The following is a 23,731-nucleotide window of genomic DNA, read 5'->3' as shown; positions in this document are numbered from 1 at the left end:
ATGGCGGCGGAAAACAAGGCTGACATTTTACGTATCCCTAACCAATTGTGTTTTTTGTTCGTTTCTTTGCATTGTTTGTAACTTCAACTTATTTTGTACATAATGTTGCTGCCACCGTCTCTTATGACCAAAAATAACTGGCAGAATCCTTTTTTTCCTTTAACGAGTCCGACGTGAATGATATACTGCTTCCCCCGGAACAGGCCCAGACCATCGCCAGAGGGCGGGCTGCCTTCTGAGAATTCGTAGGTGACCGAATAAACCCCCACTTCCTTCCATTCTGCTAGCAAACTAGCAATCTTTGGAAAATAAAACTGATGACCTACGCGGAAGATTAAACTACCAATGGGACATTCAAAACTGTAATATCTTATGCTTCACGGAGTCGTGGGTGAACGATGACTTCAACATACAGCTGGCTGGTTATACGCTGTATCAGCAGGACAGAACAGCAGCGTCTGGTAAGACAAGGGGCGGCGGACTATGCATTTTTGTAAATAACAGTTGGTGCACGATATCTAAGGAAGTCTCAAGGTTTTGCCCGCCTGAGGTAGAGTATCTCATGATAAGCTGTAGACGACACTATCTACCTAGAGTTTTCAACTATATTTTTCGTAGCCGTCTACATACCACCACAGACTGATGCTGGCACTAAGACAGCACTGAATGAGCTGTATTCCGCCATAAGAAAACAGGAAAACGCTCACTCAGAGGCGGCGCTCCTAGTAGCCGGGGACTTGAATGCAGGGAAACTTAAATCTGTCTTACCAAATTTATCAGCATGATAAATGTTCAACCAGAGGGGGGAGAGAATTTAAAAAAAATAAAAAATAAACTCTCGACCACCTTTACTCCACACACAGAGACGTGTACAAAGCTCTCCGACATCCTCCATTTGGCAAATCTGACCATAATTCTATCCTCCTGATTCCTGCTTACAAGCAAAAATTAAAGCAGAAAGCACCAGTGACTCGATCAATAAAAAAAAAAGTGGTCAGAGGAAGCAGATGCTAAGCTACAGGACTGTTTTGCTAGCACAGACTGGAATATGTTCCGGGATTCCTCCGATGGCATTGAGGAGTACACATCAGTCATTGGCTTCATCAATAAGTGCATCGATGACGTCGTCCCCACAGTGACGGTAAGTACACACCCCAACCAGAAGCCATGGATTACAGGAAACATCCGCACTGAGCTAAATGTTAGCGCTGCCGCTTTCAAGGAGCGGGACTCTAACCCGGAAGCTTATAAGAAATCTCGCTATGCCTTCCGATGAACCATCAAACAGGCAAAGCCTCAATACAAGACTAAGATCGAATCGTACTACACCGGCTCTGACGCTCGCAAGGCTTGCAAACCATTAGACTACAAAGAGAAGCACAGCCGAGAGCTGCCCAGTGACACGAGCCTATCAGACAAGCTAAACTACTTCTATGCTCGCTTCGAGGCAAATAACACTGAAACATGCACCAAGCGCAATATAGCTTCAGCGTGTAAATCAGCTAGAAAGATGTGTCGGCATCGAGTAATTGTCTCTGGCCCCCTCCCAGTTAGGGGGAGTGATGAGCTCTACAGCAGAGTCTCACAACTCAATCGCTGGATGAAAACTGTTTTCTGCCCCTCCCAAAAGATAGAATTTGTAGATAACTGGCCCTCTTTCTGGGATTCACCCACAAACAGGACCAAGCCTGGCCTGCTGAGGAGTGACGGACTCCATCCTAGCTGGAGGGGTGCTCTCATCTTATCTACGAACATAGACAGGGCTCTAACTCCTCTAGCTCCACAATGAAATAGGGTGCAGGCCAGGCAACAGGCTGTTAGCCAGCCTGCCAGCTTAGTGGAGTCTGCCACTAGCACAGTTAGCGTAGTCAGCTCAGCTTTCCCCATTGAGACCGTGTCTGTGCCTCGATCTTGGTTGGGCAAAATTAAAAATGGCGGTGTTCGCTTCAGTAATCTTACTAGTATAAAGACCTCCTCCATTCCTGCCATTATTGAAAGAGATTGTGATACTTCACATCTCAAAATTGGGTTACTTAATGTTAGATCCCTCACTTCCAAGGCAGTTATAGTCAATGAACTAATCACTGATCATAATCTTGATGTGATTGGCCTGACTGAAACATGGCTTAAGCCTGATGAATTTACTGTGTTAAATGAGGCCTCACCCCCTGGTTACACTAGTGACCAAACCCCCCGTGCATCCGGCAAAGGCGGAGGTGTTGCTAACATTTACGATAGCAAATTTCAATTTACAAAAAAAAAAACAATGACGTTTTCGTCTTTTGAGCTTCTAGTCATGAAATCTATGCAGCCTACTCAATCACTTTTTATAGCTACTGTTTACAGGCCTCCTGGGCCATATGCAGTGTTCCTTACTGAGTTCCCTGAATTCCTATCGGATCTTGTAGTCATAGCAGATAATATTCTAATTTTTGGTGACTTTAACATTCACATGGAAAAGTCCACAGACCCACTCCAAAAGGCTTTCGGAGCCATCATCGACTCAGTGGGTTTTGTCCAACATGTCTCTGGACCTACTCACTGCCACAGTCATACTCTGGACCTAGTTTTGTCCCATGGAATAAATGTTGTGGATCTTAATGTTTTTCCTCATAATCCTGGATTATCGGACCACCATTTTATTGCGTTTACAATTGCAACAAATAATCTGCTCAGACCCCAACCAAGGAAGATTAAAAGTCGTGCTATAAATTCTCAGACAACCCAAAGATTCCTTGATGCCCTTCCAGACTCCCTCTGCCTACCCAAGGACGTCAGAGGACAAGAATCAGTTAACCACCTAACCGAGGAACTCAATTCAACCTTGCGCAATACCCTAGATGCAGTTGCACCCCTAAAAATTAAAAACATCTGTCATAAGAAACTAGCTCCCTGGTATACAGAAAATACACGAGCTCTGAAGCAAGCTTCCAGAAAATTGGAACGGAAATGGCGCCACACTAAACTGGAAGTCTTCCGACTAGCTTGGAAAGACAGTACCGTGCAGTATCGAAGAGCCCTCACTGCTGCACGATCATCCTATTTTTCCAACTTAATTGAGGAAAATAAGAACAATCCGAAATTTCTTTTTGACACTGTCGCAAAGCTAACTAAAAAGCAGCATTCGCAAATGGAGGATGGCTTTCACTTCAGCAGTAATAAATTTATGAACTTTTTTGAGGAAAAGATCATGATCATTAGAAAGCAAACTACGGACTCATCTTTAAATCTGGGTATTCCTCCAGGGCTTCATTGTCCAGAGTCTGCACAACTCTGCCAGGACCTTGGCTCAAGGGAGATACTAAAGTGTTTTAGTACTATATCTCTTGACACAATGATGAAAATAATCATGGCCTCCAAACCCTCAAGCTGCATACTGGACCCTATTCCAACTAAACTACTGAAAGAGCTGCTTCCTGTGCTTGGCCCTCCTATGTTGAACATAATAAACGGCTCTCTATCCACCGGATGTGTACCAAGCTCACTAAAAGTGGCAGTAATAAAGCCTCTCTTGAAAAAGCCGAATCTTGACCCAGAAATTATAAAAAACTATCGGCCTATATCGAATCTTCCATTCCTCTCAAAAATTTTAGAAAAAGTTGTTGCGCAGCAACTCACTGCCTTCCTGAAGACAAACAATGTATACGAAACGCTTCAGTCTGGTTTTAGACCCCATCATAGCACTGAGACTGCACTTGTGAAGGTGGTAAATGACCTTTTAATGACGTCAGACCGAGGCTCTGCATCTGTCCTCGTGCTCCTAGATCTTAGTGCCGCTTTTGATACCATCAATCACCACATTCTTTTGGAGAGATTGGAAACACAAATTGGTCTACATGGACAAGTTCTGGCCTGGTTTAGATCTTATCTGTCGGAAAGATATCAGTTTGTCTCTGTGAATGGTTCGTCCTCTGACAAATCAATTGTAAATTTCGGTGTTCCTCAAGGTTCCGTTCTAGGACCACTATTGTTTTCACTATATATTTTACCTCTTGGGGATGTCATTCGAAAACATAATGTTAAATTTCACTGCTATGCGGACGACACACAGCTGTACATTTCAATGAAACATGGTGAAGCCCCAAAATTGCCCTCGCTAGAAGCCTGTGTTTCAGACATAAGGAAGTGGATGGCTGCAAATGTTCTACTTTTAAACTCGGACAAAACAGAGATGCTTGTCCTAGGTCCCAAGAAACAAAGAGATCTTCTGTTGAATCTGACAATTAATCTGGATGGTTGTACAGTCGTCTCAAATAAAACTGTGAAGGACCTCGGCGTTACTCTGGACCCTGATCTCTCTTTTGAAGAACATATCAAGACTGCTTCAAGGACAGCTTTTTTCCATCTACGTAACATTGCAAAAATCAGAAACTTTCTGTCCAAAAATGACGCAGAAAAATTAATCCATGCTTTTGTTACTTCTAGGCTCGACTACTGCAATGCTCTACTTTCCGGCTACCCGGATAAAGCACTAAACAAACTTCAGTTAGTGCTAAATACGGCTGCTAGAATCCTGACTAGAACCAAAAAATTTGATCATATTACTCCAGTGCTAGCTTCCCTACACTGGCTTCCTGTTAAGGCAAGGGCTGATTTCAAGGTTTTACTGCTAACCTACAAAGCATTACATGGGCTTGCTCCTACCTATCTTTCCGATTTGGTCCTGCCGTACATACCTACACGTACGCTACGGTCACAAGACGCAGGCCTCCTAATTGTCCCTAGAATTTCTAAGCAAACGGCTGGAGGTAGGGCTTTCTCCTATAGAGCTCCATTTTTATGGAATGGTCTGCCTACCCATGTGAGAGACGCAGACTCAGTCTCAACCTTTAAGTCTTTACTGAAGACTTATCTCTTCAGTAGGTCCTATGATTAAGTATAGTCTGGCCCAGGAGTGTGAAGGTGAACGGAAAGGCTGGAGCAACGAACCGCCCTTGCTGTCTCTGCCTTGTCGGTTCCCCTCTTCCCACTGGGATTCTCTGCCTCTAACCCTTTTACAGGGGCTGAGTCACTGACTTACTGGTGTTCTTCCATGCCGTCCATGGGAGGGGTGCGTCACTTGAGTAGGTTGAGCCACTGACGTGGTCTTCCTGTCTGGGTTGGCGCCCCCCCCTTGGGTTGTGCCGTGGCGGACATCTTTGTGGGCTATACTCGGCCTTGTCTTCGGACGGTAAGTTGGTGGTTGTAGATATCCCTCTAGTGGTGTGGGGTCTGTGCTTTGGCAAAGTGGGTGGGGTTATATCCTGCCTGTTTGGCCCTGTCCGGGGGTATCATCGGATGGGGCCACAGTGTCTTCTGATCCCTCCTGTCTCAGCCTCCAGTATTTATGCTGCAGTAGTTTATGTGTCGGGGGGCTAGGGTCAGTCTGTTACATCTGGAGTATTCTCTTGTCTTATCCAGTGTCCTGTGTGAATGTAAATATGCTCTCTCTAATTCTCTTTCTTTCTTTCTTTCTCTCTTTCTCTCGGAGGACCTGAGCCCTAGGACTACCTGGCATGATGACTCCTTGCTGTCCCCAGTCCACCTGGCCATGCTGCTGCTCCAGTTTCAACTGTTCTGCCTGCGGCTACGGAACCCTGACCTATTCACCGGACGTGCTTGTTGCACCCTCGACAATTACTATGATTATTATTATTTGACCATGCTGGTCATTTACGAACATTTTAACATCTTGACCATGTTCTGTTATAATATCCACCCGGCACAGCCAGAAGAGGACTGGCCACCCCTCATAGCCTGGTTCCTCTCTAGGTTTCTTCCTAGGTTTTTGGCCTTTCTCAGGAGTTTTTCCTAGGGAGTTTTTCCCAGCCACCGTGCTTCTTTCACATGCATTGCTTGCTGTTTGGGGTTTTAGGCTGGGTTTCTGTACAGCACTTTGAGATTTCAGCTGATGTACGAAGGGCTATATAAATAAATTTGATTTGATTTGATGAGCACCAGCTGTTCCGGAAGACTGTGTGATCACGCTCTCCGCAGCCGATGCTAGTAAGACCTTAAAACAGGTCAACATTCACAAGGCCAGACGGATTACCAGGACGTGTACTGCGAGCATGCGCTGACCAACTGGCAAGTGTTTTCAGTGACATTTTCAACCTCTCCCTGTAATACAACAAGTTTTAAGCAGACCACAATAGTCCCTGTGCCCAAGAACACTAAGGTAACCTGCCTAAATGACTACCGACCTGTAGCACTCAAGTCTGTAGCCATGAAGTGCTTTGAAAGGCTGGTCATGGCTCACATCAACACCATTATCCCAGAAACCCTAGACCCACTCCAATTCACATACCGCCCAAACAGATCCACAGATGATTCAATCTCTATTGCACTCCACACTGCCCTTTCCCACTTGGAACACCTATGTGAGAATGCTATTCATTGACTACAGCTCAGCGTTCAACACCATAGTGCCCTCAAATCATCAATAAGCTAAGGACACCACTGGGACTAAACACCTCCATCTGCAACTGGACCCTGGACCTCCTTACAGCCCGCCCCCAGGTGGTAAGGGTAGGTAACAACATCCACCACGCTGATCCTCAACACAGGGGCCCCTCAGGGGTGCGTGCTCAGTCCCCTCCTGTACTCCCTATTCACTCATGACTGCATGGCCAGGCACGACTCCAACACCATCATTAAGTTTGCCGATGACACATCAGTGGTAGGCCTGATCACCGACAACGATGAGACAGCCTATAGGGAGATCAGAGACCTGGCCATGTGGTGCCGGGACAACAACCTCTCCCTCAACGTGATCAAGACAAAGGAAATGATTTTGGACTACAGGAAAAAGGACCAAGCACACCCCGATTCTCATCGTCGGGGCTGTAGTGGAGCAGGTTGAGAGCTTCAAGTTCCTTGGTGTCCACATCCCCAACAAACTAACATGGTCCAAGCACACCAAGACAGTCATGCCCACAACAAAACCTATTCCCCCTCAGGAGACTGAAAAGATTTGGAATGGGTCCTCAGATCCTCAAAAGGTTCTACAGCTGCACCATCTAGAGTATCCTGACTGGTTGCATCACTGCCTGGTAAGGCAACTGCTCGGCCTCTGACCTCAAGGCACTACAGAGGTTAGTGCGTACGGCCCAGTACATCACTGGGGCCAAGCTTCCTGCCATCCAGGACCTCTATACCAGGCAGTGTCAGAGGAAGGCCCTAAAAATTGTCAAAGACTCCAGCCACCCTAGTCATAGACTGTTCTCTCTGCTACCACATGGCAAGCGGTACCGGAGCACCAAGTCTAGGTCCAAGAGGCTTCTAAACAGCTTCTACCCCCAAGCCATAAGACTGCTGAACATCTAATCAAATGGCTACCCAGAGTATTTGCATTGCCCCACACACACACACACACCTTTTACAACGCTGCTTCTCTGTTGTTATCATCTATGCTTAGTCACTTTAATAACTCTACCTACATGTACCCATTACCTCAACAAACCGGTGCCCTCGCACATTGACTCTGTACCGGTATCCCACTGTATATAGTCTCACTATTGTAATTTTACTGCTGCTCTTTAATGACTTGTTACTTTTAATTTCTTATTCTTACTCGTATTTTTTGTAAACTGTATTGTTGGTTAGGGGCTCATAAGTAAGGATTTCACTAAGGTCTACACCAGCTGTATTTGGCGCATGTGACAAATAAAATCAAATTTTATCAAATCTAATTTTATTATAGACTCCCTCCAGTATGTTGTTCTAGAACCAGCAGAATGTTTACCTCTGTGGAAGAACGTGAGTCACAGCGAAAGTACACAACACTTAATTCTACTGCAGTGATCTTCAAACCAGACAAAACGATCTGAAATATTCAGGAGCTATACACAGTAGCTCCAGAGTAGGCTAGCTGTGTTAACTGTATGGATGTTTGTTGAACCAGTTACAGACCAATAGAAGTACTGCACTCAGATGACAAAATGCAGTCCCCCATTTGCCCTCAGAGAAGAGAGTAACCTGAAAATTGAGATAAAGGATGAAAGGAATAAAGTGGACAGTGACATCCCATGAAAAAAAGGGGAAAATGGGTGTACTTGGAATGGTTTTAGATATTTCCACTTCATGTAGCTATACCAATAAACCAAACTTCAAAACGTAATCAACTTCGTGACTAAAACTTCCTTGCCTAGTTACCAGATGATAAATGGTGAGATGTAAGGTGTGACAGACAGAAAGACAAGGTAATTAATTTAAAACCTGGTAGGTGGCTATGGAGGTTTGGTTGACATGGGAGTGATGATAGGTTCCTGTAGAGTCCTGGAGAGAAGCTGTCACCCCCTACAGACTGCAGTTACAGCTCCTGTGCAGTGAGGCTGTCACGACACACACACGCGCACTTGCGTATGTAGGTACGCACGCTCACAAGCAGGCAGACGCACGCCTATTTTTACAAAACAGAGGTCTGAGGGAGTGTGGAGGTGACTCGCATCTGATCGTCAGAGTACCCCATTAAACAGTAATCTAGCTTCGGCTGCCTGGTTTACTGTAACATCTGCAGCCTCTTCCACTGTAAAACCACTTCAAATGCCATTGACAATTTCAAATATTTTTTTTAATAAAATCTCCAACTGTAGCATCTTTCAAATCAACATTCATATTAGGGATGTTAAATGTTAGTCAAATAACAAATGAATCAGCCCAGAACTTCTTCAGGAGGCAGAACAGGATGACGCAGAAGGGATAGACAGAAGTCTGAGGCTCTGTAAGAATGGGCGTATAGGGTAGAAAATAATCAGAACTTTCAAAATCAGTTTGGAACAAAAGTTTGAGCACAGATTTCCAGGTGACATCAATGTATGACTTAAGGTTTGTTGACTTTTCTCAAGGTAGGACTTAGTAGGTCCTTGATCATGAAGAAGCACAGAGAGGGCTGAATGCTGATCACTCTTACAGATCTCTGGATTTCAACTGAACTTGTGTGGCTCAGTTGGTGAGAGCGTGGCACCAGCGAAGGTCGTGGATTCCATTATAAAAATGTATGCATGCACTCACTGTACAGCAAGTTACTTTGGATAGGTGTCTGCTAAGCGGCATAATAAGTACGTTGAGGGAAACCCGTAATGAAAGAAGTCAGAGTTCTGGTTTAACCATACACCTGTATGTGGGCCATTGTTTAAAGTACTACAGTGATTATGAAGTCATCCATGCAGCACAACGGAATAATGGTATTTGCAGCACTAGAGTTGAATCAATGGCCTTCAATGAAAAATACAATTTCTCAATACACGAAGTTAAAAAAAAATATTGAAAAATAAAATGTTAAGTGCCTAGTATCACATACTGTATATTAATAATTTATTAATAATGCACATTGTACAGCCCATGATGATAAACCTCCTGAATCTCCCGCCACTAAAAAACAACCATTCAACAAAAAAATCCATCCACCTCAGAAATCAACAGCAAAACAGTCCCCCTCTTTCGTATCCGCAATCTGTCTTCAGAGCCTTTAACTACTCATTGAAGCAAGTGTTCTTTATATATTTATATATATATATATATAATTCTTTAAAATCTAGTCATATTATTAAATTTGGTCTCCGTTCCCGTAACCAGAGTTGAACAGCACATTCACTTTGATAGAAAAACTAAACAAAAAGCTGCTGCTCCATCTCCTTCCCTCACTGCTAAATACAAATCAGGTAGTCCATGATGGCTTTGATCAATCCTGTTAACCGATTGGGCCAAGAGGGTGTCTGTCTGTCCGTCTGCTCAGTAGCCTCCAATCACTCAAGCCCATTCTCCAGAGTTCTGATTCCGATGTTACAAACGCAGAGTAACGATTGTTCGACCGGTCTGTCTGTCATCAGTGGAAGGCGTAGAGCAGCAGGAGGATGGTGCAGACGCCGATGACTGCACCCAGGATTAGGGAGTCCCGCCTCTTCCGCAGGTTGATTCGCTGGATGAGGTTGTTGATGGCTGGGAAACGGTCTGGAGGAGGAGGAAGTTAAGGGAAACAGAGAACAACCACCTCTTGTTAAAAGTATGTTCAGAAAATCATTCAATTGGAATTATAAACTGGGTGGTTTGAGCGTGAATGCTGAAATCCATAACATATAAGACCGTATACAACAAAACATTTATTTGTACTGCTCTAATTACATTGGTAACCAGTTTAGAATAGCAATAAGGCACCTTGGGGGTTTTGGTATATGGCCAATATACCACAGCTAAGGGCTGTATCCGCGTTGCGTCATACAGAAGAACAGCCCTTAGCTGTGTTATATTGGCCGTATACCAAAACCCCTCTGGCCTTAATCAGAATCTAAAAAAGCCGAACTGCCTGCTTTTCTGATGGCATTGCTAATTTTTTGGTCTGTTCTGAAATTGTATTTCTGAAACAGGCAACTGATCTTTTCTTTTGACAGCAAAGTGAAATATGATCCAATATGGTTGTTCATAGAACCCTAGCAGGAGTGAGGAATGGAGCAATTTAAGCCCTCAATCCCCCCCAGTCAGTTAAATGGACCAGAATGGATCAAAATGCTCCGCATGCTCAGATATCTCCTTAGAATCAAAAGGCACATCTCAATAGGTGGTCCAAGTATGTGATGACATGAACAAGTGGGGGTGGGGAAGCTTTCCTCTTCGGCTTTTCAAGCAAGGGGGAGGACGATGACAGACATTCTCATCAGACCAACTCATTGAATGCCCTACTCCTTGAAATTTAGCTACAATTTTTTTTTTTTACCTATTTAGTGACTTGTACTTCACTACATTTATACTTGCGATATCACTTTTCAACAGGAAAAGTTAAAAAACCACTGGAGGATGTCTTTAAATCTTGCTGGGATAGATGCATTTGACAACAATACAAACTGCACTTGGAGGATGCTCATTGGGCCTATATTTTTTATTTTTATTTAACCTTTATTTTACTAGGCAAGTCAGTTAAGAACAAATTCTTATTTACAATGACGGCCTACCGGGGAACAGTGGGTTACCTGCCTTGTTCAAGGGCAGAATGAGAGATTTTTACCTTGTCAGCTCGGGGATTCGATCCAGCAACCTTTCGGTTACTGGCTTAACGCTCTTTAACCACTAGGCTACCTGCTGCCCCCCTATTAAACAGTTAGGATTCGTAATGTAAACCGACAGTCACTCTGGCATTAAATGTTTAAGGGACTCTATAGCTGTATTGTGTCTGGTTGCAGCTCACAGGAGGTAATAGTACAGTAAATAGAGGACCTAATGAGTAAGAGCGTTGCGCTAACAACGCCAAGGTCGTGGGTTCAGTTCCTGCGGGGATCGATTCACATCTACTCACTTCTGTAAATTGCTTTGGATAAAAATATCTTCTAAGTGGCATTAAAATATAATTATGATCAAATAAAAGTTGTTTAAAAACACATGATACCTGGACAATCTCTAGATTTTCTTGTTGGATTAAATACCTAAATAGGTATTTGTGAATTTGTTCTTTCTCAAACAGATATAAACATAGGGTGGGCTTCCCAGACACATTTTAAGCCCAGTCCTAAACATTATGTTTAATGGAAAATCTCCAATGTGCATAAAGTTTGCTGGGTGTTGTAAAGGATACTGGCCAGAGTGTTGACCCTGCTGTGTATGGACTTCAACAGCCCTCTCTGGGATGTCATGTTCTCCTTGGTCGCCATGGCAATACTGCAGGGAGAGAAGAGGAAGAGAGTGACATACACAGGTTAAATTAGGGGAGAGGTAACCCACCCTACAATATCACCCCTGTAAATCTTCTGCTTTGTTATAAAACAGCTTTTCTCCAACCGAGAGTATAGGCAACACTACAATATCACACCCGTAAGGCTTGTTATCAAACAGCTTTTCTCGAGCAGAAAGTATGACGCACGATTGTGTGTGGTAACCCAAGTGCAACTACCGTGACAGACAGAAGGCGGGTGGAGGCAGAGAAACCCATTAGGGGGGGAGAACTTTCACATTAATTTAGAATGCAGAGAGAGAGAAATACTGGGGGAGCCGAGTCACTGAGGCCCTGTGGATATTACAGGGGGAGCCGAGTCACTGAGGCCCTGTGGATATTACAGGGGGAGCCGAGTCACTGAGGCCCTGTGGATATTACAGGGGGAGCCGAGTCACTGAGGCCCTGTGAATATTACAGGGGGAGCCGAGTCACTGAGGCCCTGTGGATATTACAGGGGGAGCCGAGTCACTGAGGCCCTGTGGATATTACAGGGGGAGCCGAGTCACTGAGGCCCTGTGGATATTACAGGGGGAGCCGAGTCACTGAGGCCCTGTGGATATTACAGGGGGAGCCGAGTCACTGAGGCCCTGTGGATATTACAGGGGGAGCCGAGTCACTGAGGCCCTGTGGATATTACAGGGGGAGCCGAGTCACTGAGGCCCTGTGGATATTACAGGGGGAGCCGAGTCACTGAGGCCCTGTGGATATTACAGGGGGAGCCGAGTCACTGAGGCCCTGTGGATATTACAGGGGGAGCCGAGTCACTGAGGCCCTGTGGATATTACAGGGGGAGCCGAGTCACTGAGGCCCTGTGGATATTACAGGGGGAGCCGAGTCACTGAGGCCCTGTGGATATTAGCGCAGAGATACACTGAGGCGTGTAGTGCAAGTGTGTAAAGCTTGTAGCAAAGCTTGTAGCAAAGCTTGTAGCAAAGCTTGTAGCAAAGCTTGTAGCAAAGCTTGTAGCAAAGCTTGTAGCAAAGCTTGTAGCAAAGCTTGTAGCAAAGCTTGTAGCAAAGCTTGTAGCAAAGCTTGTAGCAAAGCTTGTAGCGTCATTATACCCAAGACACAAAACTGTAATTGCTGACAAAGGTTCTTCAACAAAGTATCGTGTAAAGGGTCTGAATACTTGTGTAAATGTGATATTTCTGTTATGTTTTACAAATTAGCAAACATTTCTAAACTTTTTGTGTGTAGATTGATGAGGGGAAAAAAACAATTTAATCAATTTTAGAATGAGACTGTAACCTAGCTTAATGTGGAAAAAGTCAAGGGGTCTGAATACTTTTCAAAGGCACTGTAGGTGACAACAGCTGTCATAAGCCATCCCATCAAATCATATGGCCAAGCGTCACGTCTGGAGGAAACTGGCACCATCCCTACTAGAAGTCGACCGATTATGATTTTTCAACGCCGATACCAATTATTGGAGGACCAAAAAAAGCCTATACCGATTAAATCGGCCGATTTTTAAATATATATATTTCTAATAACAACAAGAACAATACTGAATGAACAATTTATTTTAACTTAATATAATACATCAATAAAATCAGCTTAGTCTCAAATAAATAATGAAACATGTTCAATTTGGTTTAAATAATGCAAAAACAAAGTGTTGGAGAAGAAAGTAAAAGTGCAATATTTGCCATGCAAAAAAGCTAATGTTTAAGTTCCTTGCTCAGAACATTAGAGCATATGAAATCTGGTGGTTCCTTTTTTACATGAGTCTTCAATATTCCCAGGTAAGAAGTTTTAGGTTGTAGTTATTATAGGACTATTTCTCTCTATACCATTTGAATTTCATATACATTTGACTATTGGATGTTCTTATATACACTATAGTATTGCCAGCCTAATCTCGGGAGTTGATTGGCTTGAAGTCATAAACAGTGCAATGCTTGAAGCACAGCGACGAGCTGCTGGCAAATGCAGGAAAGTGCTGTTTGAATGAATGCTTACGAGCCTGCTGCTGCCTACCACCGCTCAGTCAGACTGCTCTATCAAATCATAGACTTAATTATAATAAACACAGAAATATGAGCCTTAGGTCAATAATGTGGTCAAATCCAGAAACTATCATTTCAAAAACAAAACGTTTATTCTTTCAGTGAAATAGGGAACCGTTCCGTATTTTATCTAACAGGTGGCATTCCTAAGTCTAAATATTGCTGTTTCATTGCACAACCTTCAATGTTATGTCATAATTATGTACAATTCTGGCAAATTAATTACGGTCTTTGTTAGGAAGAAATGGTCTTTACACAGTTCGCAATGAGCCAGGCGGCCCAAAATGCTGCATATTCCCTGACTCTGCTTGCACTGAACGCAAGAGAAGGGACACAATTTCCCTAGTTAAAAGAAATTCATGTTAGTAGGCAATATTAAATAAATATGCGGGTTTAAAAATATATACTTATGTATTGATTTTAAAAAAGACATTGATGTTCATGGTTAGGTACATTGGTGCAACGATTGTGCTTTTTTCGCGAATGCATTTGTTAAATTATCACCCGTTTGGTGAAGGAGGCTGTGATTCAATTATAAATTAACAGGCACCGCATTGATTATATGCGATGCAGGACAAGCTAGTTAACCTAGTAATATCATCAACCATGTGTAGTTAACTAGTGATTATGTTAAGCTTGATAGACTAAATGCACCTCAGTGCCGTCAGAGACGGTACCATTCAGTTAAAGTCCATTTCCTTCAAAGACGTAAAGCCTGGAACAAAGCCTGAGGGCACTAGGTAATTTCAGATCTTGTGGTGTTCTTCGGTGTACATGGACATCAAGCACTTAATGTTCTCCCTTCTCCTTCAACTGAGTGCTGCCTTGTCATTGGAAGATGAAATGGCTGTGATATGGGAACTTCCTCACCAAGTAAGGATGTGGGTGCACTGTGTGTTGCGTGTGTGTGGGAGCTAAGGTGTTTGATTGAGAAAGTGTGGTAGTTTAACATTTGTCGTACAGGTTTGAATAAGCGTGTATGTGTGTGTTGTGTCTAATCTTCATCGCTGCCAGCTGCTGACAGTCTAACACCTCGTAGGGTGTTGCTGAGGGGACAATCAGTCCCTATGCCAAGGATCTAGCTCATATATCATGTTCTCCAGAGTCAGAAGGGAAGACCAATCGCCTCTCTTCCCAATGCCCAACACTGCTGACTAACACTGGGCCAGCGTTAGCGCTACGCTAACGCGCTAATGACAATTAGAGCTGCTATCTGATAGGGGCGAGTCTAAAGCACACACACACACTGACTCAACCTGGCTGAAAACCAGCTCAATGCTAAACTAAATCAGCTCATCACCGTTAGCATCTAAAGTAAAGTCACTGTGGGGTTTCTAGATAAATTTATTGAGACCAATTCTCTCCAGTCTAACCCCAATTGGACAGAGCTTAATATGGATATGTTACTTTAACTACCAAAAACAGCATTTATGTGCTGTGAGAATCGCACTCTTTTCTTTCTGCTTCAGTGCACTCACTGGAGTACCCGACCAACTGTTCCTCTCAAAATACTGTCGGTTTTTATTTCCAACCTGTGACAGGGTCTTAAAACCCAATGCATATTCATTCACATAAATGAATCATAGCTCAACCCTCCTCGTCCCCACAGGGCATAACACACAAAAACTAATCAGGAGAAAAAATAAGCTTCATTATCTTCTGGCTGTGTGCGTGGATGTGTCTTGTTAGGCGTGTTCAAGACAGGGAGGGAACCGGTAATGATCGTGGCTTTCTCATCCAGTGTAATTTTCTGCTTGGCTAAAACAAGAGGGAAGCGAGAGGGAGACTGGGGGGGTGGGGCGGCTGGACGGGAAGAGGAGCTGGACAGGAAGAGGCGCTGCACGGCCCACAAATCCACTTAATGAAGCACCTGTGCCAGTAGCCTCCCCTCCGGCAGCAATCTGTGGGTGGGCTGCGGCACGGAGAGAAGATGGATGAGAGGGGGAGGGAGGGAAGGATAGATGGAGAGGGAGGGAAGGATAGATAAGAGGGTGGATAGATTCAGAGGAGTTTGGGCTGGGTGGCCACACATGACTAGGGAGGTTGGGGAAGCCCCTAACAGCACAAGACGCAGAGGCAACAGGGAGGCTGAGATGGTGGGAGGGATAGAGGCAACAGGGAGGCATAGAGGCATAGCCCACTTCCTCTCTCTTCAAACTTTGCTTGACCATATCAGCCCACTTAGGCCTGAAAGCTGTTCTTGTCTCCATCTCTGGGCTAATGGTGTAATCTCATCTAAATGGTGTCACAGAGTGAATGTTAAGAGGTGGGTTCAGAGGCAAGGAGCTCCACACAGACCAAGGTCACCATCTGATCTGTCAGGATCACTAGTGTCTCTGTACTAGACTCTTCAGAGAGACTTCACCTCATGCCCATGGAGATGTCTAACGTCCAGTGTAGCTACTAGCTACCACGCTCCCACCCACCCACCCTCCCACCTCACCCACCCCCCAAAATAGGCTCTGGAGACAGTTTAAAGACTACAAAAAAGTGTACACTAGGGAGTAGTGTGTGTGTGTGTGACTATCCCCTAACGTCCCAACAACGATAGTAAAACAACAAAAATTCTTCCTCGTGGAGACATTTCCCAGGTCCCCACGAGGACAAAGGCTATTTTAGACTTGGGTTAGGGGGTTAGGGAAAATAGGATTTTGAATGGAAATACATTTTAGGTCCCCACAAGGATAGTAAAACATATGCTGTGTGTGTGTGTGAGTTAGATAACGTCTGTCTGCATTAGGCGTACCTTATTGTGTCATCCATCAGCCGGTCTGAGCTGTAAGGAGAGGGAGAGAGAACCAGAGAAGAAAGAGATGGTTAGTTTCTATGGTGAGGCAGCAGCAGTGTGGTGATATGGGGGAGATGGAATGACTTGAGCTCCTCCACATATCTCTGGGAGTCAGGGTGGCAACAATCAGGGCAAGCTGTCCAGAATCCTGATCTGGTCCCTGGGCGGGTTGCACTGGGATCCACCTCATCCCTCCATCCATCCATTCCCAGCAGCACCCCGGCTAACAGAGCCTATGGGCTGAAATCCTAAACTTTGATTTATGTTGTGGGCCTTAATTCCAATTTCCCATTGACTTCAATGTAGGAAGTAATGATTTACAAGAAAACAGAGTTGCTTTTGTGCATCTTGAGTTAGGATGAGGAACTACTGAATGTGTCCCAGGTCACGGTTGGGGTCATAAAGCCATATGATTTGATGGGATGGCTTATGACAACTGTTGTGTCACCTACAGTGCCTTCGGAAAGTACTCAGACCCCTTGACTTTTTCCACATTAAGCTAGGTTACAGTGTCATTCTAAAATTGATTAAAAAAAAATGTTCCCCCTCATCAATCTACACACAAAAAGTTTAGAAATGTTTGCTAATTTGTAAAACATAACAGAAATATCACATTTACATAAGTATTCAGACCCTTTACACAATACTTTGTTGAAGAACCTTTGGCAGCAATTACAGTCTCGAGTCTTCTTGGGTATGACGCTACAAGCTTTGCACACTTGTATTAGAGGAGTTCCTCCCATTGTTCTCTGCAGATCCTCAAGCTCTGTCAGGTTGGATGGGGAGTGTTGCAGCACAGCTATTTTCAGGTCTCTCCAGAGATGTTCAACCGGGTTCAAATCTGGGCTCTGGCTGGGTCACTCGAAGAGAATCAGAGACATGTCCCGAAGCCACTCCTGCGTTGTCTTGGCTGTGTGCTTAGGGTCGTTGTCCTGTTGGAAGGTGAACCTTCACCCCAGTCTGAGGTACTGAGTGCTCTGGAGCAGGTTATCATCAAGGATCTCTCTGTACTTTGCACCCTTCACCTTTGCCTCAATCCTGACTAGTCTCCCAGTCCCGATTGCTGAAAAGCACCCCCACAGCATGATGTTGCCACCACCATGCTTCACCGTAGGGATGGTGCCAGGTTTCCTCCAGATATGAGGCTTGGTAGGCCAAAGAGTTCAATCTTGGTTTCATCAGACCAGAGAATCTTGTTGCTCACGGTCTGAGAGTCTTTAGGTACCTTTTGGTAAACTCCAAACATGCGGTAATGTGCTTTTACTGAGGAGTGGCTTCTGTCTGGCCACTCTACCATAAAGGCCTGATTGGTGGAGTGCTCCAGAGATGGTTGTCCTTTTGGAAGGTTCTCCCATCTCCACAGAGGAACTCTGTCAGAGTGGCCATCGGGTTTTTGGTCACCTCCCTGACCAAGGCCCTTCTCCCCTGATTGCTCAGTTTGGCCGGGCGGCCAGCTCTAGGAAGAGTCTTGTTGGTTCAAAACGTCTTCCATTTAAGAATGATGGCGGCAACTGTGTTCTTGTGGACCTTCAATGCTGCAGAAATGTTTTGGTACCCTTCCCCCAGATCTGTGCCAACACAATCCTGTCTCAGAGCTCTATGGACAGTTCCTTCAACCTCATGTCTTGGTTTTTGCTCTGACATGCACTGTCAACTGTGGGACCTTATATAGACGGGTGTGTGCCTTTCCAAATCATGTCCAATCAATTGAATTTATCACAGGTGGACTCCAATCAAGTTGTAGAAACATCTCAAGGATGATCAATGGAAACCGGATGCACCTAAGCCCAATTTCAAGTCTCATAGCAAAGGGTCTGAATACTTATGTAATTAAGGTTGTGTAAAACCTGTTTTCACCTGAATGTATATCTGAAATATGTGTCTTATGTTTTTTTCACTGTCAGTCAAAGTCAGGCTTACATAATAGCTTTCACCTAAATTTACCTGGTCAGTCTGTCATGGAAAGACACTAATGTTTTGTACACTCAGTGTATACCTGACTTGAACACGAACACACACAGACAAAATAGTACTACTTCTAACTTCCTACTTCAAGGTGCCCCAACATATCCTACAAACAAATAGCCTTGCTATCATTTCTAGTCCCCTTCACTCTGACACAGTACCAATCACCTCAGAGCTCGTCTCTTCACACACAGCTAACAAATAGCCTGCTGTTTAGCTGGTGTGTCACATCATACTGTGTCAGTGCCGTGGCAGACCCGGCCCTTCATTCATCTGCAGCCTGAAGCCAACCAGTTGATGAAAACATATTAAGCCTGGAGATCAGCACTGTTAGCAATGTGCTGTTAATCATTATAAAATGGCCCCAGTTGCTGCTGACGAGGCCCTCTTCAGTCTCTCTTCCTGTCCTATAGCATTTAGCAAGTCTCTTATGGCTGTGCAGAGCCGTTTTCCATATGGTAAAGATCTTAAAAAATGAAAACAGTTAAATTACTACTAGCTTACCCTAGACTCATTCATCTACATTAAGTCAAAAGGGATAAAAGGGTAGGCTAGCCTCTTGCATAGGGTGGGAGTTCTGTAACTAAGTATGTATTGATGAAGCAAACGCAACAAGTCTTTATTGCTATTATTATCCAAAAATGTTGTTTCAGAGCTCTCTTTAAGGAGCAACATGGAAATGGCCAACTCCCTCTTTTCCCAGAAGATCTGTTATGGAATCTACTTTGAGTGTGCAAAGCTGTGATCAAGGCAAAGGGTTGGCTATTTGAAAAATCTCAAATACAAAACATTTTGATTTAATACTTTTTTTGCTTACTACATGATTCCATATGTGTTATTTCCTAGGTTTGATGTCTTCACTATTAATCTACAATGTAGAAAATAGTAAAAATAAAGAAAAACCCTTGAATGAGTAGGTGTTGTAAAACTTTGGAGCGGTAGTGTATATTACAGCATTATGGATGCTAACCAATTTGAACGGAGCTAATGGTGTGGATTGGTGGTGGGATGGGATGACTGTTACAGTATATGGGCACTGGATGGGATGACTGTTACAGTATATGGGCACTGGATGGGATGACTGTTACAGTATATGGGCACTGGATGGGATGACTGTTACAGTATATGAGCACTGGATGGGATGACTGTTACAGAATATGGGCACTGGATGGGATGACTGTTACAGTATATGGGCACTGGATGGGATGACTGTTACAGTATATGGGCACTGGATGGGATGACTGTTACAGTATATGGGCACTGGATGGGATGACTGTTACAGTATATGAGCACTGGATGGGATGACTTACAGTATATGAGCACTGGATGGGATGACTGTTACAGTATATGGGCACTGGATGGGATGACTGTTACAGTATATGGGCACTGGGCAGCATCTTACATTAAATATTGCTGTGATGGAAATACTGAACGCATTCTGAAGACAAGGCAATCTGCTACTCCTGTAGCTCTGTGTGGCTTTTAAAGGAGCACCCCCACCTCACCATTTTCCTGAACAGACAGTGTGTGTGTGTGTGTGTGTGTGTGTGTGTGTGTGTGTGTGTGTGTGTGTGTGTGTGTGTGTGTGTTGACAGGTTAATTAAACCAGAGGTGCTGTTGATGGACCCAGGCAGTAACATCTAAGCTGGAGAGAATGAGGTTTAGCTGCAGTCAGTCAGTCTGAGTAAATCATTTGTTTGGTCTTCCAGGCCCTGGATGACTAAGGGGTAAGCTGGGCTCAGAAGACCCAGGATCCTGCTCCCCTGGGTGGGGGAGTCCCCAGAGTATACTGTCCTACCCTGGAGGGAGAGGACATGGCGAGGAGAACTCTCCTCCATCTAGTCCCACAGAGCCTAATAACGTCACAGCATGCATGCATACATACTATCCTAGTGTCACGATCCCCCGTGGCTCAAGTTGCTCGTCAAAAACAACAGTCTCGGCACTTTATTTCCTAATTAGAATCAATACTGATAATGTTTCAGAAAAGGAGGAAAAACAAAAACAAAGTAGCAGTCAGTAGTGAGTTCAGTCCTCCCTTCAGGGAACAGGACACCAGGGTATAGCTAGGTCATTGGTGAACAAATCTGGAACATCATTTCCAAACCTCCATTGTTGGAAAAATAATGATTTTATATTCTGCCAGACAGGACGTGATCGTGATCGTCAAGCCAATTTGAATCATGTCGTACACAACAGTCCTACACAATGGTGTCTCGGCTTTGCGCACGTACACACACACACAAACTTCATCCCCTATTGCCCCAGTGATGAATGTCCTCCGGGGGGGCAGTAGGCGACGCGGGCGCAGCCATCCTTCATTCCTGTGCCACCTGGCTTTACTGAGAGAGACAGATCTATGACTGGCAAGGTCCTCGTTACTAAATGGGCTGACCAGGGCCTGGCAACCACATATTTTATGGTTAGCACTTGAGGGAACAGCATGACTCAAGAAGAGGGAGAGTGGGGAGGCAAAGGAGGGGGGAGAGAGAGGAGGGAGAGGGGGGGACAAAGAAGGGAGAGAAAAAGGAGGAGGGGGAGGGGCAGCACAACTCAACGAGAGAAAGGAGGAAGGGTGAGTACAGAGCGCTGCGGTCTCTAAGTTGGTCTGGCTCGTGTCCATGGGGAAGAAATATGGAGGTTGTCAATATTGATGAATCAAAAGAGGGCTTGATAATCAGGGTGGAGAGAGTGAGTGTTGACAATACAGTAGGAAGTGCGTGTAGCTGTGTTCCCAAAGGAAACAGTTGTATCTGCTTATCAAACCATTACAGGTACAACTGCATTTAGTGAGTTGGTTTAACTAAACATGGATCATTCTTTTCATCAACTCAGAAAATAACATGGCCATTATGTCTTGATTCCTGTTTGTATGATTTGTGTTCCTGTTTAAAAACTTACTATAACATTTTTTTAAAAGGGGTTGTTTTGGGACATCGGCTGCGTTCCAATTCTCTACCCTTCTCCTAAAGTGTGCACTTATACACTCCCCATCATGGATTTAAAAGTAATGAACTGGTGTGAGGAATATGGTGGAAACTCCTTCCAGAAATGCTCGCACCAATCCAATGCTTTCATTGCACCAATCCAATGCATGATTGGGAGTGAACGAGTCTACACCTCTGGAGAAGGGTAGAGAATCAGAATATGAGGAGGGTAGTGGGTTACTCTGGCAAAGTCATTGGTGGAGGGACACAAAGCCAAAAGGCTTGTCCTCATACGGGACCTGACCACAGTCACACCTCTGAATACCAGATGGGTTACACACAATTCCTTTCCCAACAGAAACTGTTCTAACCTCGCACTATTGCAACAGCCAAAGCAGCTCACATGTACCTCAAAGACATAGCCCATGGTACCAAGTCTGGATAATGAATTAACCATATTATATACTGTATTTACCATGTTGGTACAGTTTTAACATTTAGTCAAGAATAGATAAATGTTGCCCCAAGAGGAGATCAAAAATGGTGTTTTAAAGCTTTGAATAACAACAAATGTCGTCCGTCACTTTGGTAAAAGCCTGAGGGATGGGGCTGGAGAAAGACTCTCGCAATAATAGACAGAGCTATGGATGTAAAGACTGACCATCCAAGAAATCTAAATTATTTCCTGGATGTTTTGAAGGGTTCTGATTGGGTAAGAAAGTTGAACTAAGCTCATGTGGAAAACGTTATATTCTTCAAGAATAAAGGCTGTGGCGATGACAAAATTTCATCAGCCGGTGATTGTCAAGCAAATAACTGTCTCACAGTAAATTACCGTTAATTAACATAAACACATTTAGCATCACCTGGCTTCCACACAGCCTATAAGCCTCTGATGCAGACCTTTGGAACATCTAGATTTTAAGTGTAATAAATCCATTTAATATGGCCTACACCATCACAATAAATTAATTATTTATTTTAGACAGGTCTAAAGAAACATGATATGAAGAAAATGTAGTCTATTTCAGAAGAAAAGAATAGCATACTCTGAGTTGTCCTTATGTTAGGTCCTGATGTGGCTATGCCAGTTCATTTAGCAGACAAGATTATCTTAGAATTCCGTGGCATTATTTTATAGTTTGAAGAATATGATATTTACTCCAAACGTTGAAGGAATGAGCACAAGTTTTGGGCGGTAAACAAAGAAATAGGTACTCCTATATGCTTAATTTAGAGTTATTAATGTAACTTTAGTTGTTCAACAAACATGGGCTACAGTGAGGAAAAAAAGTATTTGATCCCCTGCTGATTTTGTACGTTTGCACACTGACAAAGAAATGATCAGTCTATAATTTTAATGGTAGGTTTATTTGAACAGTGAGAGACAGAATAGCAACAAAAAAAAACCCCAGAAAAACGCATGTCAAAAATGTTATAAAATGATTTGCATTTTAATGAGGGAAATAAGTATTTGACCCCCTCTCAATCAGAAAGATTTCTGGCTCCCAGGTGTCTTTTATACCGGTAACGAGCTGAGATTAGGAACACACTCTTAAAGGGAGTGCTCCTAATCTCAACTTGTTACCTGTATAAAAGACAACTGTCTACAGAAGCAATCAGTCAGATTCCAAACTCTCCACCATGGCCAAGACCAAAGAGCTCTCCAAGGATGTCAGGGACAAGATTGTAGACCTACACAAGGCTGGAATGGGCTACAAGACCATCGCCAAGCAGCTTGGTGAGAAGGTGACAACAGTTGGTGCGAATATTCGCAAATGGAAGAAAGACAAAAGAACTGTCAATCTCCCTCGGCCTGGGGCTCCATGCAAGATCTCACCTCGTGGAGTTGCAATGATCATGAGAACGGTGAGGAATCAGCCCAGAACTACACGGGAGGATCTTGTCAATGATCTCAAGGCAGCTGGGACCATAGTCACCAAGAAAACAATTGGTAACACACTACGCTGTGAAGGACTGAAATCCTGCAGCGCCCGCAAGGTCCCGCTGCTCAAGAGAGCACATATACATGCCCGTCTGAAGTTTGCCAATGAACATCTGAATGATTCAGAGGACAACTGGGTGAAAGTGTTGTGGTCAGATGAGACCAAAATGGAGCTCTTTGGCATCAACTCAACTCGCCATGTTTGGGGGAGGAAGAATGCTGCCTATGACCCCAAGAACACCATCCCCACAGTCAAACATGAAGGTGGAAACATTATGCTTTGGGGGTGTTTTTCAGCTAAGGGGACAGGACAACTTCACCACATCAAAGGGACGATGGATGGGGCCATGTACCGTCAAATCCTGTCTTGGAGCGCTATGGCAATGCCTTTCGACCACATGGCTTAGTTTTTGCTCT

General features: G+C 44.1%; 1 protein-coding gene across 2 annotated transcripts in view; it reads right to left on the bottom strand.

Annotated features, from left to right (window-relative positions):
* Positions 1 to 8,529: 8,529 nt before the first annotated feature.
* Positions 8,530 to 23,731, bottom strand: part of gosr1 (golgi SNAP receptor complex member 1) — a 27,084-nt gene continuing 11,882 nt past the window's right edge. For both annotated transcript variants that reach the window (XM_029715140.1, XM_029715141.1), the window contains exons 7-9: positions 16,436 to 16,465; positions 11,543 to 11,625; positions 8,530 to 9,930 (exon numbers count right to left, since the gene is read on the bottom strand). In XM_029715140.1, the coding sequence (XP_029571000.1) occupies positions 9,806 to 9,930; positions 11,543 to 11,625; positions 16,436 to 16,465 (238 nt within the window). In that variant the 3' untranslated portion in view covers positions 8,530 to 9,805. The remainder of the gene's footprint in view (positions 9,931 to 11,542; positions 11,626 to 16,435; positions 16,466 to 23,731) is intronic.

Source organism: Salmo trutta, chromosome 26 (assembly GCF_901001165.1).
Source record: "Salmo trutta chromosome 26, fSalTru1.1, whole genome shotgun sequence".
NCBI lineage: Eukaryota > Metazoa > Chordata > Actinopteri > Salmoniformes > Salmonidae > Salmo > Salmo trutta.
This window is presented reverse-complemented; position numbering and strand designations above follow the sequence as displayed.